The sequence below is a fragment of the Thunnus thynnus genome, chromosome 6 (assembly GCF_963924715.1).
Source record: "Thunnus thynnus chromosome 6, fThuThy2.1, whole genome shotgun sequence".
NCBI lineage: Eukaryota > Metazoa > Chordata > Actinopteri > Scombriformes > Scombridae > Thunnus > Thunnus thynnus.
The window spans coordinates 17092432-17110532 of record NC_089522.1 but is presented as its reverse complement, the minus strand read 5'-3'; the positions used below and the strand labels follow the sequence as shown (position 1 = coordinate 17110532).

At 39.8% G+C, this 18101-nt stretch overlaps 1 protein-coding gene across 1 annotated transcript; it reads left to right on the top strand.

Annotated features, from left to right (window-relative positions):
- The first annotated feature begins 457 nt into the window (after positions 1–457).
- Positions 458–16903, top strand: lmbr1l (limb development membrane protein 1-like). Its single transcript, XM_067592217.1, has 17 exons — positions 458–678; positions 6792–6876; positions 9106–9139; positions 9487–9626; positions 10192–10295; positions 10386–10509; positions 10608–10676; positions 10762–10826; positions 11895–11967; positions 12071–12157; positions 12296–12372; positions 12494–12571; positions 12665–12738; positions 12978–13068; positions 14108–14174; positions 14371–14532; positions 15083–16903. The coding sequence occupies exons 1-17, from the start codon at positions 616–618 to the stop codon at positions 15166–15168; spliced, it is 1479 nt and encodes a 492-aa protein (XP_067448318.1). The 5' UTR covers positions 458–615; the 3' UTR covers positions 15169–16903.
- Positions 16904–18101: the final 1198 nt, after the last annotated feature.

Here is an 18101-nt window from a genome sequence, read left to right as displayed (position 1 = left end):
AGGGACACGTAATGCTTCCCTAGTTGACTGACAGACCTAAAATGTTTAAACCACAATCCAGTAGCTTCAATTCATTGTTTGTTTTTTTTGTTTTTTTACCATATTATAGTAACTTGACCACTTGGACTTGATTTTTTTTTGAATAAATTCAAGTTCCCCCTGATTTTATAAGTTAAATATTCCATCTGATATATTTGTTGAACTGTGTCTCTCCATTTGTCAGAGAACATGTTTTTTGAAGCCATAGCGTTTATGATTGGAAACTATCATAAATTTGATCAATTAATAGTGATTATAAGGTAGTACGTAGGCTATACACATACCTTTGTACATAAAAGTGATGATGAGGCTGAGACTATTAATTATAATGATGATTGACAGCTACCTGTGGTGCCCCCCCCGCCCCCCTCCCCTCTCTGAAGCCCCGCCCCATGTGGACCCCTCCTTGCTTGGTTTTTTATCATAGCTGAGTGCAGCAGCAGGGCTAGCTCACTTGCATCCGGGCTAACCAGCCAAACATCCACGGCATTACCAAGAAGATGCCCCGTCTTTTAACTTTTTAGCTACTTCCCCCCAGTGCCTCTGAGCCTGAGGACACTGTTATGGTGGCGGAGAATGGAAACGGACGACGTGTCGGTTAGGGAGCAACTTTTCCACAACCGTGTCCGGGAGACCATAGTAAGTACTGAGCTAACGTTAATGCAAGCGTCGGTTAATATGCATATGAGGGGTCACCACTAACAATACGAGCTGCCACCTAATCATTGCTACCAAGCTAAGTCGCTTTACTTTCTTTGATTTGTACGACTCCAAGCGGTAAATGGTCGTGGCTTTGTCTCATATTTCAGCATTGAGCAGCAGTATATGTGTGAAAATGAGTTCAGCGGGAGTTTTTAAGCCACTTTAATGTTTTAAAAACGCTTGTTTCTTAGTGCTTGCTTTAACTCTACTGACGTTGAATATTGCATGGATGCAGCTGGTCATTAAGGCAGCGGTGTGGCACAGGAAACAGCAAGGAGCCTATTCAGCATCTGCGGCCCCTCCATTGTTTTTCTAACGACCTGGGCCTCTTCCCAAATCTTCCTTTCTGTCATGCATTATCAGCCTGCTTCATATTTTCAGCTTTACTCTGCTGTTAATAATGCATTTTTCCCCCTGTGCTGGTCTCTCTCTGGTCAGGACTGGCTCTGGTTTGTGTAACAGTCTCTGTTGAACTTCAGACTTGCCAGACAGATCAGTACAGTTACAGCAGGGCACACAGACACTGACCTTTAACCCTAAAAAATGTACAGTCTGATCTTATGAGCAGTTAATTTCCTCAGATTGGAGATATGACTGATACAGTGTACAATGAAGGACAATATCAGATAGCTTATCTACTGTAAATAGATAAAGAAAAGTAAATTATACTAGTACTTTATTTCTATTTGCATTTATTTTGTTTTATTTGCAATGACTCAATCTCAGTGAAGCCAATAAACCTTTTCACTGCAGAAAAAAACATGGGTGTAACTAATAACATTAGTAAGGACTCCCAGTTTCATGGCTCTGATACTGTCCATGCTCACTCAGTTGGAAGGGTTTACTGGGACACTTCATGTTAGTGTTATTAGTTACAGCTGTGCTCTTCCTTCTATGACAAGTCAGATGTCCGCTGTGAAAAAGGTATTTTGCTTACAATTGCAAAAAAAATATCAAGCCAAAAAAAAAAAATCTGAGGCAGTCCGAAATGTTTTTTTAAACTGTCAAGGCTCCACAACACCATTAATGTTGTCTTTCTCCTTTTCTGTTTTCAAGTGGTTGGCTATGATATTTCATCATGAAGTAATTGGCGACCAGATTAAGTCCGCCTATGTTCGGTGTCACAGGCAGAACCTCTGGACAATCACAAAATCCTTTTTATAGTCTTACGGACGTCTTGTTTTACTAGCAGACACATATTTTAAATTGTGTAGTCAATCGCTATCATCAAATTAGCTTTATATGAGCAATAAATGCAGTGCCCAGTGTATTCTAATGCCTTGATTTTGCCCTTGTCCCTTTCACCTAAAGACCTAATGCTATTAGTTGACACCCCCTTCTTAAGCCACTGGCTGGACTCAAGACTCCAGCTTACCATCCCTTCACAGTGCTCCCTCTCAGGCCGGTCAGCTGCCCCTGCATCTCTAGTTATTAATGGCTTTAGGCTAAGCTTATCTCAGCTGATTTTTAAAAAGATGAACATGTGGCAGAAATGTAAGTACCAGCTGTCGTGAGCTAGACATAGAAATTGACATAATAATAGTACTTAAGCAATAAATTGTGGAAGGACAGTCAAATGGTAAAAATCTGTGCTTGAATTGCAGAAAAAAGGGGAAAAAAGGGCAGTATAGATGTGAAGTGACTTTAGTCAGATACTTTGCAGCAGCACTAACTGGTGCCACATTCCTGCAAGTCAACAGCCAATCTTTCCTAATTATAAATAAAGTGAACATGTTGCAATATGTATACTGTACAGTGTGGCTCACCAAGTCCTCTTCAAATAGATGATTAAGACAAAATATAACCTTGGGAAGATTTGATTGCAGCCAAATGTTTGTCTTCGTGATTTGATGCAACATTGTAAATCATTCTGGTGAATGTACTAAGTGTAGATTAAAGAAATTATTTATGTGAGGTGATAAAACACTCAACAGTAGAGCCAGGAGTACACACCCACAGCCCGCATCTGAGCCTAGAGGGATCAAGAACGATCGATGATCAGCAGGATAGAAGGTCACCATAAGATCCTGCAGTAGAAAAATGTGACACCCGGCATCTAGGATATCTAGTCACCATGAGAAAAGGTTTTGTACCGTGTTATTAATAATAAAAGAACATGGTTGATTGCAATTTTAATGCTCCACTTCATATGTGTTGTTTATTAGGAAACACTTTCTGTAGTTTTGAGAGAAGGCAGAGGGACATAAATGATGTCATTTTTTTTTTGAGTACATTGCTACTAAACTGTCAAATATTGGATGACACATCCCAGTAAAGTGATCAAAACTCTAGGCACAACATAACTGCTCACCTTCTTGAGGATTAATATTTTGTTATTTCTGGCTGTTTAATAAATCTTGAATGGGTCTTGCCTAATCTATCCTCTTACTTATAAACAAAGGCCATCAGGCTTTGCTTGAATGCGTTGAGCTGGGCAAGAGGATAGGCGCCTCTGAAATAACACACGCTGAAGGAGTCCACTTGACATTTTGCTAAGACGTGCTGTGCCACTGCCAGCCTTCTGCTCCTTTGAGTTTCTACAGGGGACTACAAGCTTAGGCAAGATGTGAAAACATTTGTGCTTCATTGTTTGTGCTTGTATCAGCACAAAAGATGTTTAGGTCACTCTGTGCATTTTAAAAAGCTCTGCGTGAACTCTGAGCCCTGGAACTTTGTCTTCAACACAAAGATGTTCCTGTGGCTGCTGAATTTCTCTTTAATGCTTTTCTTAGTGGCCTGCCATGTGCTGCCAGATCTCAACAACACCAATCAGCACGTGTCCGCACAAACGTGGACTACAGGGTGTTTATTCTGCCCCTCCACCTATTTCTCACCCAATACCCATCCGTTGTTCCCTGCTTTTCTTTTGTTGGATTAACCGTAGCAAGCTCCTTGCCAAATTAGACGGCATTATTGAACAATTTTGCAGACTGAGCTGATTAGTTGTTATGCATGGTCCATTGTTGTTTGTATGATGCAGCTAATGTGTAACCAATGATCATTCTTACTTTCACAGTTAAAAACGCTGTGGTGTATTTCTCAACAGACTTCTGTTTAGTTTGGAAAGTTTTATAGCTTTATGTGGCATTTAAGGCATGATGCAGTCTTGTCAAGCAGGTCGAAGTACAGTGTGACAACAAGATATGTTTGACTTGCATAATTGCTTGTCCCTGTTTTAGAATTTTTGGACTCAGCCAGGGAGGTGGTAGCTGAGAATATAATAGACGCAATAAAGCAGAGAAGGTTTCTGATATCAGTTGAACTTGTCTCATGGTGCTTGTTAACACTGATCTGCACAAATGAGACAACAGCTTGTGTTTTTGTTTTCTTTTTACAGATTTAGTCTCCGTTCTAAAGTGGGTCAACCTCTTGCAACTCCTGCAGTCAGAGGAGGGGTTCATGGTTATACCCCAGCCTGATTTGTTACTGTACCATATGCCCCAGTGATACATCATAGAATGGTCTTTGTCATGAATTTAAATTAGTAAATACATTGATGTAAATATACTCAGTCTCAATAGTTTTGATGTGTCCCTTTATCATCCACAGTGCATGTATTGGATTATACCACTGTAACCTAACGCTTAATAAGATCAATTAATAGCCTCTTTGTTCTTGTTCCTGGGAACTCATTATGTTCATATTTGTATCATTTTAAGAAACTTGTTTTACACCTGTGGGCATGTTGTCACATTTCTGCTATTCTCCAGAAAGCCTCTCTGTTTTTGTTTGCTGCTGCTTTTACCTCAGGGACGAATTTCTACATCCTGTTAACTTTACTGAACTCCTTCTGATCTGGAAACATCAGTCATGTGCATCTGTCAGTCCAACATGTTGTTGCAGAGTGAAATTTCTCCACTTGATATAAAATTTATTACTTTAGTTCGGCCCAAAAGGACTGATCCTAATGATGTTGGTGATCCTGTGAGTTTTCATTGGTTATGACTCGCAAGATTTTTCACGATTAGTCAGTCAACCATTTGGTCAAGAAAACATCAGAAAATGGTGAAAAACACCCATCACAACATCCTGGAGTCCAAGGTGACGTCCTCAAATGTCTTATTTTGTCCAAACAACAATCCAAAATCCCAAAATTTAAAATTTACAGTAATGTAAGACCAAGAAAAGCAACAAACTCTCACATTTGAGAGCCGTGAACAAGGGAATGTTTGGCATTTTTGCTTAAACAATTACTTAAACAATTATTTAATTATCAAAATAGTTGCTGATCAATTTTCTCTTGATCCACTAATCAATCAATCGATTAATTGCAGCTCTAATTCACACACTGAAATAATATTTGCATATCTGTTATATAACATGTGCATACAGATATTACAGATTATTATCTGTAACTACCTAATTATCTGTAACTAATATCTTAACACGCTAACAAAGCCGATATCGTTTTCATGTCAAATGGGATGAATGGCAGAGATGGGAAAGACTCCCATTTTTACAACTCGATATTGTTCGTGTTACAGGACAACTCAAGACAGAGTTAGTGAGGGTTAAAAAACAGTACATTGATGATATATGATACAGTACTATATCCAGTAAATGTGTGTTTTATAACCTCATACAATGCGCGGTGTCTCTATGTGCTTGATTTTCAGGCACTTCTATATTATGAGGTACCAAGTCAGAAATATCTTGATAAGTTTTCTAAAAAGTGAATCACTCAGTCGTAATTACGAGCTGGATGTCAAAGTGAATTCAAGTTACTAGTCAGAATGTCATAATTACTGTAACTCCTGTAAGACTTGAACATGGCATGACAATGAAGAGCTGAGCCAGACTTGTGTGAGGTTGATTTAGATAATAACATGGCCTTTTCTCTGATGTTACCTTCAGGCCAAACTTTACATTTTTTTCCCCCAGTAGTCATTATGATCTAAGAATAGCAAAGTTATCAAATTTATGTCCATAGAAAAGCTTTGTTTTGTAGTGTGAAAAGAGCATGACAGCTTCAAAGGGACAGCGAACACGGCTGTAGACTTTTAATCGTGGATAGTAGTTACGTAGATGTCTTGTTTGTCTAAGAGAGGAGCTTGTGTTGAGGTTTAATTTCTTCTTTGCACAGGAACCTTTACTGACTGATATGCAGCAGAGAGGAGTGCATGCATCCTCTCCCACACAATGGTTTTACTGTGTCCTTGAGACACAAGTTTAGCGTACAGAGATATGTTTGGTATGTGTCTCTGAACTCGATGTCCAAAAATTCAATTTGTTCGTTTGAGTGTGTGTCTTAGCAACACTTAGGCTTTTACAGATTGTCCTGCTTAGGTGTGGTTCTTTTATTAGTAACTGTTCTTTCATATTTTTGCATAATGATCCTGCAAACGATTAACCACAGTGTTGGGGGTGAAATGTTGAGGGCTTCACCAGACAACAGATTGCTGAGTGAATATAGGTTTAGCCTAAATTTGTTGGTAGATTTAGGGTTATGTCAGACGATGATCTTTGCATGGGGGGGGGCTATCTGTCACTGGTATTAACCCTCTTTTCGTTCTCTCCTTTAATCCCTCCCAGTATATCACTGTCTCCCATTTCATTCTTTGTTTGAATACAGTGGTAATCTTCAGGCTCCATCTGTCTGTCTTGGCCTTGGTGAAAAGATATTTGCAGCTATACTCAGCGGGTTTTCTGTACTTCTTTCTGTTAATCTGTACAAAACAAAATATTCTATGAGAAACATGTATCATAGCTGTGACTGTATGTTTGCCGTCTCTTCTCCCCTCACTGTAGCTTTCTGCTCTGTCTCTACCGGATCATGTTCTTGGTATCTGTGCCACATATCCACCCCCACTTTTTAAGACCTTTCAGAACGCATAGATCAGATATTTGAGCCAACCTAAATAAATATGTTGCTCATCAGTTGTGCCCGACAGAACAGGACAATTTGTTTACAGCGCTTCACTTTTGTTAGTGATTATCAGCTTAAACAAGTAAAAGAAATAACACTATCTCAGTTTTTAGTCATGTTCTCAAACATGGACTGTACAAAGTGAAAATGAGACAAATAAAATTCCTTCCTGTCTCTTTTGCAGATCTGTGTGCTCCTGTTTTCATGCCTTTACATGGTGTCCTACCTCATACTTACCCACTTCAAGAAGACTGCAGAGTTTATCACAGGTGAGTTTTAAAGTCACTCTTCTTCCTGGATTTTAATAGATGCACCACATTAACGCTGCACTGTGAGAAAGACTTCCATCAAAGGCTTGTAGAGATTTGCCGGGGGGAGATTTGATGGTGTTGACAAGCTGACTGATTATATGTTATGGATTGTTTTGGTTTTTTGAGTATGAAGGCCACACTTTTCAAGCAAGCACATGTTGTCCTTTCTATTTTGAGTAAATAGACTTTTATTTATAGTCTGTGGGGGGGGAGATGAGTGCAGGAGGCAACAAGGTCTCGTTTTAGCCTCATTTGTTTCATTAGAAAGCTCAGACAAATAAAAAAAAAAAAAGGAATGTTGCCTATTTAATAAATGTTACTCGTTTTATAAACATAATGTTCTTAATGTAATCGCACTTTTAAAAAATTCTTTATTGCATAACAGTCTAAGTTGTATTCATCTATACATTTATGTGTACATATTTTTACATTTGAATATTTTTCCATGTTTGCGTACATGTAAACATGACCTGAGTTTATACACTGCCATGATTGCAAAACACTACCCGTGGCTCTGGACGTTGGCTGGAGCAGCCCAGAGGTGTAGAAGGAGTGTTATGCAACAAGCAACCACCTGTTCAGGCGATATTCCTGTGGATCAGGATGGTGGGGGGGCAGCGAAGAATGTTGCTACAAGATAAACACAGACCAGTACTTCTTGAGTCGGAGCTTAAGGCCCCTCTACATAGACGAAAACATCTCACACTGGATCCTTTCAGCAAACATATACAGCCAACATCATGAAACTTGGTTTGGTTTGTATTGTTTAATAATGTAGACAGGAGCGATATAGAAAAATATGTTCTGGTCCACACAGTATTGACAATGCCACTGTAGTTTAGATACAAATAGAGCTGCCAGGATGTCTCAATTAATCAATTAGTTGATCAGTAACTGTTGTGATAATAGAAAAATCGTTTTAGTAGTTTTGAGTTTTGGACTGTTGGTCGAATAAAATAAGACATTTGAAGACATGACTTTGGGCTTTGGAAGATTATATCTTGCATTTTTTTGGTGTTTTCTGGCATTTTATAGACAAGGCAGTTATTGAGGAAAATAATCTGAAGATTAATTGATAATGATGTAATTGTTAATTGCAGCCCTACAAACAAACATTTACATTAGTATGAGTGTAACAAATATTCCTAATGTACTTGGATCAACAGTTCGTTCTCTATTATTAAAACAAAAAAAAATCCTGTTTAAAGTTCTTTGGGGTTACGAGTCTGTCAGTTACATAATAAATCCAATAACTTGCCACTATTGGAAGCAGATGTAGGATGTCCAACTAGGCAGGTCTCTCTGCTCCGCTGCGGCTGGGCGGGTTGGAATCTGGGGGATAGCCAGAATTTTTTTTTTTTTTTGTTTTCTTTAAAGAAACCTGCTATGCATTAGCTCACCGTTGTAACTGTTGTCTGTGTGTCAACAGCAGTAGAGCTGTTGTGCCCTGCAGCTAAATGACGATTGTGCAATACCATTCGACAGAGTTGTTTTTGACGTTAAGGAAACAAGAACCTTTTATTTATTTATTTTTTGCTCCTCAAGCTTTACCTCAGTGTTAAATATCTATGTCAACATTTGCTCAGGAAGGAGTTAAAGTACAGTGTGCAGTGGTGTACATTAATTAGCAAAGTACAGCAGTTCTTACAGTATAGTTTTGGACATCTATACCATGTTGCATGATATTAAACAGGTTTTTAGGGTTTTTCAGGGAGTATTTTGGGCATACACAATGTTCTTATTATGCCAGTCTTTGCAGTTCTTTTGCATTTGTAATGTAGTTTTTACAGGAGACTCTTGGCCTTGCTTGAACAGAATGTTCCTAACATGCTCTCCCCCCACTCACTCCCCACTCTGAGGCCAATGAAGCTGCTGCTTTTTTCTTTCTCATATGGACAGCCTCTACTACAGCTTTCCCCTATACATGTGTGTGTGTATATACCACAGTACACACACTCCACCCATGACAGCTTTTACCTTTGCAGTGACAACACAGACTTGCTGTCTATTAACACTTCAGCACTTCATCCGATCGCACTTAGAATGTGTTTAAACTTTCTACGATTACCAAAGTTGCAAAATAATTTGATCACGTCTGTCAAATTAATAATTAATAGAGGATCTAATCAGCAGTCAGTCACTTTTTTTTGTAATAGATGTAATCCTTGTTTCTCTCTTATCTTTCAGATGATATTGAAGATGCCACCGTCAACAAAATTGCGTAAGTATAAACCTGTAATGATTAACTGACCCACAGCAATCTGTTCTCAGTCACTCTGATTACAGTCAGTGTGAATGGTTGAGCAGATGCCTTAGTCAACGTGACATGTGTAGTGGCCCGAGGCCCTATGACTGTAGATTTATTGCCCTGTGTCGTGTGTGCCTGCCTGTGTGTTGATGTGGTTGCTGGCTGGGTTGGGACACTCCAACGTCTCTCCGCCCTTTGTCCCTACACGCTGGCACTGTATTACCTTATCCAGACTAGCCTTTCACCTAGGCTGTACTGCAAGGCTGAGGCTAAATACAAACACACACTTATAGCCTGTCTTTTTTTTCCCCTTCTCCTAGGCTGTGGTTGTGTACGTTCACCCTGTCTGTCGCAGTGTGTGCTGTGCTCCTTCTCCCCATCTCTATTCTGTCCAACGAGGTGCTGCTCACCTTCCCACAAAGCTACTACATGCAGTGGCTCAATGGATCTCTCATCCACGGTACATCTTATCACATTTATCAGTCTACAACACCAAAGCAACAGCGGATAATTGTAGAATTTTGTCACATAAAAGAGGACATTGCTGTTTAAAACAGGATCAGATTTAATTAGGATCCACTGATAAATCAATACTACACAGGCTTGTGTCCAAACAGCTAATTATTATGGATAGAGTGGCTGCGATCTGACTGGGTGTATTGTTTGAGGAAAAAATGGTCCAACTGTTTACAAATATCTCAGTCAAGCTCTCCAACTCCACTGCCAATGTTTTTTTAATTGACCGAGATGTAAAATAAAGCCCTCAAATCAATCAGGCCTGTAATGCCTGAGAAGTGAGTTATAGCAGCGTTTCCCTTTTTTTTGTATTAATTTTGAGCTATTGCAACAACTTGTTGATTAACACATTAGACAAGGTAGCCAGTGTTGTCATACTACTTGGCAGGAACTATATCGCTCCATGGTTTACTGTAGTACTGCCAAAATGCTTTGCTGCAATTTAACCCTAATAAATGTTTGCAGTGAAAAATTAATATTTCGAAAATGTACCTCTTCCTCTCTGTCAGGCTTGTGGAACCTAGTTTTCCTCTTCTCCAATTTGTCCCTGGTCTTCCTCATGCCCTTTGCCTACTTCTTCACGGAGTCTGAGGGATTCGCAGGGTCCAAAAAGGTACCAGCCTCGGTGTTCCAAAAACAAATGAATTTGACAGCATCTGTGTTTGAACTTGTCGATAACAGAAAATCTGTTTTGTGTGTCTAGGGGGTGATGGCACGAGTGTACGAAGCAGTCGTGCTGCTGTTGCTGCTGGCTCTGCTTGTGCTGGGCATCGTGTGGGTGGCATCAGCGCTCCTCCATGACAACATGGCCAGGAAGAGTCTCTACGGTGAGACACCTTCATTATACCTGAAGATCTTTTAGTGACAACTGGTTTCACGGTTTTTTTCAATATGGATGCTCAGTCTGTTCTCCTCTGATTTTCAGACTTGTGGGAGTATTACCTTCCCTACTTGTACTCAGGCATCTCTCTGTTTGGAGTGTTGCTGCTTTTGTGTAAGTATATCTTAATCACAATTACTTCAGAGGCAAAAAACTTGACACTTGACACATCATTACATCTGTGTTTTTGTCTTCTCAGTGTGCACTCCTTTTGGGTTGTCCCGGATGTTCAGTGTAACTGGCAGCTTATTGGTCAAACCCCGGGTGAGTGACAAACCTAATATGTAAAATTTAAAAAAAAAACAAAAGTAGAGTCTACAGCTATGCCATGGATTACTGCAACTCACTGTACCTGGGTGTTGGCCAGTCCTCTTTGTCTCGCCTGCAGCTGGTGCAGAATGTTGCAGGCAGACTCCTAACTGGTACCAGAAAAAAAGACAACATTACATCTGTACTAGCATCCCTGCACTGGCTTCCTGTCAAATACATGACTGAATTCAAGGTTCTTTTATTTGTTTATTAAAGCCGTACATGGGTCGGCACCCCTGTACATTTCAGAACTTCTCTGCCCCTACTCCAACTCAAGGCCTCTTAGATTCTGCTTTTAACTGTTCCTCGATCGAGGCTGGTGGGATAGTAAAATAATAGAAAGTGAAATAGTCTTCTGCTTTCAATTAAATTAAATTAAATTAAATGTTCCCCCTCCACTGACACTTTCAGGACAAAACTCAAGACGTACATGTTCTCAGTGGCCTTTGGTTGCTCTTAGTGGTTTTAGTATATTTTATTTTATAATCTATTATTTTTTAATGAATTGGTCTTACAAGTTTTATTCTGTTTTCGGTTTTACATTTGTGCACATGTTTTGATATTGCCTTGTATTTTATCATTGCCATTCGTTGTTGTTTGTGCCTTTTTGCTATATTTGTACCTTTCTACTCCTGATGTCCTTTCACTCGTGACTGTTGTGCCTTTTTGCTATAATTTGTACAGCCCTTTGGTCAACTCTGGTTGTTTTTATACTTGCTATATAAATAGACTTGATTTGATTTGATGCTGGCGGCTCTGTGAGGCTGTTCTTGGGCACAGTGGTGCTTTGAGCTAAATGTTAACACATCTTTGTTCAGTGTTAACATGCTAACATTTGCTAATCAGCACTAAAGTCAGGATGTTTGGAATGTCACCAGTTTTGCAAATATTAAGTAATTAACCACAGTTTTGGACAAATTACATAATCATTGAGAGCCATAAAAATGCCCACTTTACATAGCGTATCCTTTGCATTTGTCTTGTGTCTGTGAACTGTTTTTCTAATTGATTTATCCCCCTCAGCTGTTGGAAGATGTAGAAGACACTCTGAGCTGCACCTCATTTGAAGAAGACTATCTCTCCAGGAAACTGAAATGTGAGTTGGTCGCCATGAACACACTTGTTTGCATCATCTGATTATTCACTTTAAAGCTGACTGATTGACTTTTTGCCTCTATCTATGTGTTGCCTGATTGAAGGTGGCGGTACGTCATGCTGGGTCAAGCTGAACATGGAGGTGATGAAAAAAGAGTACCAGACAGCCCGGAGCAAGCGCATCGCCCTGGGTAAGATTGAGTGAACAGACTGCTCTCTGCTTGGTTTCTCTCACAGTGAATAGAGTGTATAGTCATTTGTTGCTGTACACTCATTTGTTGTTGTCGCTCTTCTCTCTTTTTTTTTTTTCCTTCTTGTTTTCCCCACAGAGATGCGTAGGAAAGCGTCCCCATGGCAGCGAAACCTGGGTTATCCACTGGCCATGCTTGTGCTCCTAGCACTGACGGTACTCTCTCTCTTTTTTTTTTTTTCTTTTTTTTTTTATTCATTTCTTCTCACAGGCTGTTTTTACTCCCATTTATTGAGCCAGCTGTTTCTATTTATAATTGCTGTTTATGTCCCTTCAGGTGATGTGTGTACTGATGGTCTGTTTCAATGTGTTGGAGTTGCTCCTCGATGAGACGGCTATGCCCAGAGGAATGGAGGTGAGGAAAGAAATTATGAACATGTCACGCTTGATGTGCAACAACTAGTCGTCTGTGCACACTGACGATTGCTGTTTTTTGTGTGTGTTTTAGGACCCTCACCTGGGGATGGCCTCTTTCTCCATGTTCGGCTCACTGGGCGCTGCAGTTCAAGTAGTCCTTATCCTGTATCCTTTTATCCCATTCAGCTATGATTGTTTGCACAGTGTTAACTCGTCATGTCCATTTGGCTCTGACTCAGCCACTAACAGACAGTCCTTGATTGAGCAGACTGTGTGTGAAGCTGACTCATGCTGTCACATTCATACGTTTAAAAATTGATCAATTATATTCTGGATGTTGTTGTTTACTATCTGTGTGAGTGTAACATTCTCCTTTCCCGTGTTGTCCTTAAAATGACTCTCAGCTACCTGATGGTGTCCTCAGTGGTGGGTTTCTATAGCTCTCCTCTGTTCACTAGCCTGCTGCCTCGTGCACAGGACACCAACCTCACACAGGTATGTGACAGTTAGTCTTTACATGTATGTGAAGCCCCTCTCAGACATGTCATTAATCTGATGACAATTTAACAACTTGGTCTCATGTCTGAATAGGCACCCTGGTCACTTTTACATAAAAGTTATGACTGCAATCTAACTAGGTCGGACCCAGTAACATTTCACTGTCATTTTCAGCACAGCACAAGTCTGACTTGAATGTTGTCAGATTAACATAAATGCTGCAGCAGATTAAGGGAAAACATGCCTTGTAACATCACTGTAATGAATTTTAAAAATCTCAATCATCATGTCTTATGCACAAATCACTTTTATAAATTAGAAAACACTGTGAAAGAACGAACTAGGCTTGAGGAGATTGATCTTCTCATATCAGATCAGTCTATTAGAACTATGTTTCCCTTTGCAGTGCGACTGCAGCAGAAGAGTTAAAAATCTTGGTACAACCACAGTAATAACCAGCACGACCTCTCTCTATATTTTCAATTTTCATTCATGCCAACTGTTGAATGAATGAAACCCCAGCAAAATGCTTTACATACAAATAGGAATTAAGTCAGAGTACCGACTTAATGTCCTGTCATTCAAAGATTTTATATATACATAAGGCTAGAAAGACAAATAAAGCAAATCTGAAACAGAATTGAACATGGGGGGGAAAAAGATTCAACAGCAAAATAAGTTTTAAAATCCATCACTGATGCAACCTGTGACAGAACAGGAAAACATCTTCTTCCTTGTTATCACAACATTTTAAACTCACCACTCTCTCAATGCTCTCTGCTCCCTCTCGGGCATTAGATGCCAACTATTGCGTGAGCATCGTCTCTTTCCGTAAATGTCATGTCTGAAGAAAGCCATAAGGAACATTAACGTTAAAGTCACCTATGTCTGAATAACATGAACAGCTTGATGAAGCCTGCAATGTTACATATTCCATGTCTGAAAAGGGCTTTATGTTAAAGTGAGATATTACCATTAACTGCTGATGCACCACATTTACTCCTTACAGTAACTTCTACATTTCTGTTCCTTTCAGATAATTGCAAACTGTGTTTCACTTCTTATCCTGAGCTCAGCACTTCCAGTCTTTTCACGCACACTTGGTAAGGACATACCATAAAAACACTTCTCAAAGACTGCATGTAATATCAAGTGTTACTGTAATAGAATTTTACTTGTAGTTTTAATAATGCCCACCAGAGGGCATTTGTATGCTATTAATCCCGTAGCTGCCAGCGAGGCCCTGCTTGAGCAGTTGATTCACCAGTGGAACATTGTTATTTGCTTCCATTGTGTCAGGGATCACCCGTTTCGATCTACTGGGAGACTTTGGTCGGTATAACTGGCTTGGGAACTTCTACATCGTCTTTATGTACAACATGATGTTTGCTGGTCTCACCTCTGCCTCCCTGATCAAGACTGTCACCTGGGCAGTACAGAGAGAGCTCATCCGTGCCTTTGGTCAGTCTTTTGTTTTTATCATATGAAGCAAAACGAAAGTACTGTGCATGCATATGTTTTTGTGTCTGTGTGGGGTTGTGCTGAGCTGAAATTCATTACACATAGTTGTGTCATATGTTTTCCCCCGTTTGGCCTCATTTCCCTATGGGCTGGTCTCTTTTCCTCAGATAGAAAGAATACAATTCTTTCAGGAAAGTGTAAAGGGACAAGAGGAGAGTCAGGTCCCCTTGGGGACCTTCAGGCACACCGCCCTAGACCCCTCGCAGCACACACACCCTCTAACCCTCCACCCAACACAAACAAGCACTCAGAGCATGGACACGCCAAACACACACACACATACAAGCAGTTCCCTTCCTCATAGTACAGATAGCATCTCTGCACTGTGGCAGCTCTCCTGCATTTTCCCATTGCCTCCCAACTCACTTTTGTTCTGTGATTAATAGACTTTCTTTTCACCTAAATCATTATTTTTTCTATCTTTGTAAGTTTTTGTGCCCTACTTTGTGATTGTGCGTGATCTTATGGTCTTGTTTTCTTTTTTTCGCAGGTCTCCACAGACTGCCCTTAACTGTGTCACGCTCCACCGTCCCCTTCAGACTCCTCCTGGCCAGTGGACTGTCTAAAATCCAGTGACTTTTTTTTCTCCTCACCACTGCCTCTCTTAACCTTTAGAAAGTGAGCCACTTCAAATGTGCACCTATTGGATTAAAGGCATTTGCAATTCAGTCCCTTTGCCAGCTGGTACAAGGGTTGGGTCGGCCTGTGTGAAGAGACTTGAAGGAGACAAGTCTGTCCGCACTGTGTCCAGTGGGAGCTTTGCTTGAAGTTGTGTTTCATGACCAATATATCAGGGTCCAATTTTTTTTTTTGTAGGTATTTGACTGCAAGGACAGCTACTGGTACAAGCGGCTAGCTGAGTCATGGTTATGACTGGAACACGGGGAACAGGGATTAAAGCCATATCGGCAGTGCTGCCATGGTGGACACTGACAAAACAATCCCCCCATAGAGGATCTATTGGATAGCCGTTACTCTGATGACACATGTGAAAGTCAGCAGAGTTATTTTGAAATATTATGCTGTAGCTGTGACATAATTTCCTCTTCCTGCTCTAGGTCGATTTGAGTGTTCACTCTTTCTCAGTGGCTTCCCCACGCTTTCCTCTCCTAGGTTGTACCACTATTTTAAGATTGGGAATCTTACTTCCATGTGTTTGGTGGTCCAGTCTGTACCAATGTCAGTAAATGAGAGGAAGTTGTTATTGGGAGTAACTAGGACACAAAGTACTTTTTCTATCTATGGATCCACAGGTTACACAGAGAATATGAGGTTGAAGTAATAGTCTGGGCTACTTACAGTTGTAGAATAAAACGCATTTTCTGTGGTGGTTTGTCACTGAGCAGGGTTTTACTTTTGTACTTTTGATGACAGTAAGCTTACTGAGTCACAGTATTACTCTTTGATTTTGAAAAATACACTAAAAAGAAAGCTTTACACTTTGTCTTATGCAAGACCTTTGAATGCCATGTGACACTCACTAGGAGAAACTTGTGCCTTAGACCAATCAAACTGTGAATTATTAAGAATTTGTGTGGGGAAAGTGCAATATGTTATAAGTAAAACTTTTAACCTTTTAACTTCACTGAAAGTAATTTCTGCTTTTGGTAATGTTTCAATTTCTGTCAAGTATTTTTCATCTCCGCCCTATTGTCTCGGTGAATGTTTAGAATAATTTTGGAATATTTTCAAAAAGCAAATGTGACATCAATTCATGCAATCTTTTCTGGTGTCCCTTTTTTAATTTTTTTTTTCTGATAACGTACATTTTATTGTTTTATCAGCTGTATCTCATCATTCTCAGTGTGTTGGTGATCCTGTGTCACCTTTTGCCTTTGCTGCTGTATCAGCAGGTTATTAGATGTTAGTTTGACCAGCAGGGGACAGTGTCTCTCAAACCCAACATCAGCCTCGGTGTTGTGTGGGGGTCCCTCTCTCTGGTTAGTTATTATATAGATATTATGTATGGAGCACTCTGAGGTTTACTCATTTCACTTTTTCTGGGAATTTTCTTTTGGTTTTTGGGAACAAAAAGTTTATAATGTATTGTTTTTTTTATCATTATTTATGGGCATTTCGGGATCTATACTTCACATGTCGAGTCATTACTTAAAGGATTTGAACAGTTGTTAAAAATGTTGAATGTGATACAGTTGAGACAAATCTTTAGAGTTGTTCTCAAAGATTAAAAAAAAATAGTGTTGATTGTTTACTTTTAAGATGCTCTAGTGTTTCAGATTTTCTTAAAACTGAATTTTTAACCATCATTGTTTTATGAGCAGAAAGCAATAAAATTGTCTCATGTTTTTAACTTTGTGTCTTCTTTTTGGATACACATCAAGGTGACTTTTACAGTAAACCGTTCGTTTGATGTTGTTACATTTTACGAAATGTGAAGACATCGTGACTGATCTGATGTGGCCTGTGGTGGGTGTATGTGACTGGTGTGTGGGTGTCTGTCCTCTACATCCCTCCACCCTTTTGTTGCACTTCTTTAATCAGCAGCAGAAGAAAGACATATTTTGGGCTGTCTGTCAGCGGTGTCCAGCCACGACGCCACTACAGCCATAGCCCACGCTTTCCCCGCTCCGATGCAAGTGCCAGATAAAAATCCTGCAAATCAGGGGGAGAACCGACGTTCAGTCACATTCACTCCTTCACGTCCCCACTACCCACCCACCTCCTTTCTTCCATCCTTTTTCCTTGCCTATTGTTCATTTCCTCATCTCATTTTTCTGAAGTCAGTTCAAGAAAACCCCAGCTCTGATTAATTTCTCCCTCTTGATTTTTGTTTGCATTTCTTGTTTTGTTTTGTTGGATGTTTTAATTAAGCTTATTTGGTTTAGGTTTTGTTTTGCATTGCGTTTCCTTTTCTAAAAGGAAATGAACCCAAATGTCGCCGTAACATTACTTGCACAGCTGGAGACTGGTTAAGCTCTGAGGAAGTGACACATGAGCCAGACATAAGGTGTGTTTGAGAGAAAGGTTAGTGCATTATCATCATGTCTTTAAAGAATTTGTTCAATGTGATTAATGTTTGAATAAACTCAGACCAAAGCTGTCACTAGTGGGGTTAAGTGGTGATTCAGAGGGCCAACAACAACTCAAGTAATGCAATTTGCTGTCAAGTTATTAACTAAATGTCTTGGGACGTGACTTGGGAAGCAAGTGTTGGACAAAATTAAGGCATTGCCGCATAAAGCGAAGTGAATATAAACCGTTGCTGTAGTGAAATAAACAGGTTTCATGTATGTTTTTGCATTGGAATTCTCCTTGAATTTAAACAAACAATGCCACAACTGTGCCACTGAAAGTCTGTCTGGACTACACAATGTGTTACACTTTTGAGAAATGGTGTACAATTTCCGTCAATGGTGCTTTAAGCCTTTTCGGCCTATTAGAGAACAACAGTAAAGTGAATTTAATTATTTTTGTCTATCACAGCACATTAAACACACCAACTACCCTACATTATCAATCTTAACCTTGGATTTAGTTGGGCAAACATT

Excerpts from the sequence above, each read along its gene's own strand:
- lmbr1l (XM_067592217.1), top strand. The coding sequence starts at position 616 with ATGGAAACGGACGACGTGTCGGTTAGGGAGCAACTTTTCCACAACCGT. Across the intron at positions 9,140-9,486 it reads GCCACCGTCAACAAAATTGC|GCTGTGGTTGTGTACGTTCA; the intron begins GTAAGTATAAAC and ends CCCTTCTCCTAG. Across the intron at positions 10,827-11,894 it reads GCTTATTGGTCAAACCCCGG|CTGTTGGAAGATGTAGAAGA; the intron begins GTGAGTGACAAA and ends TATCCCCCTCAG.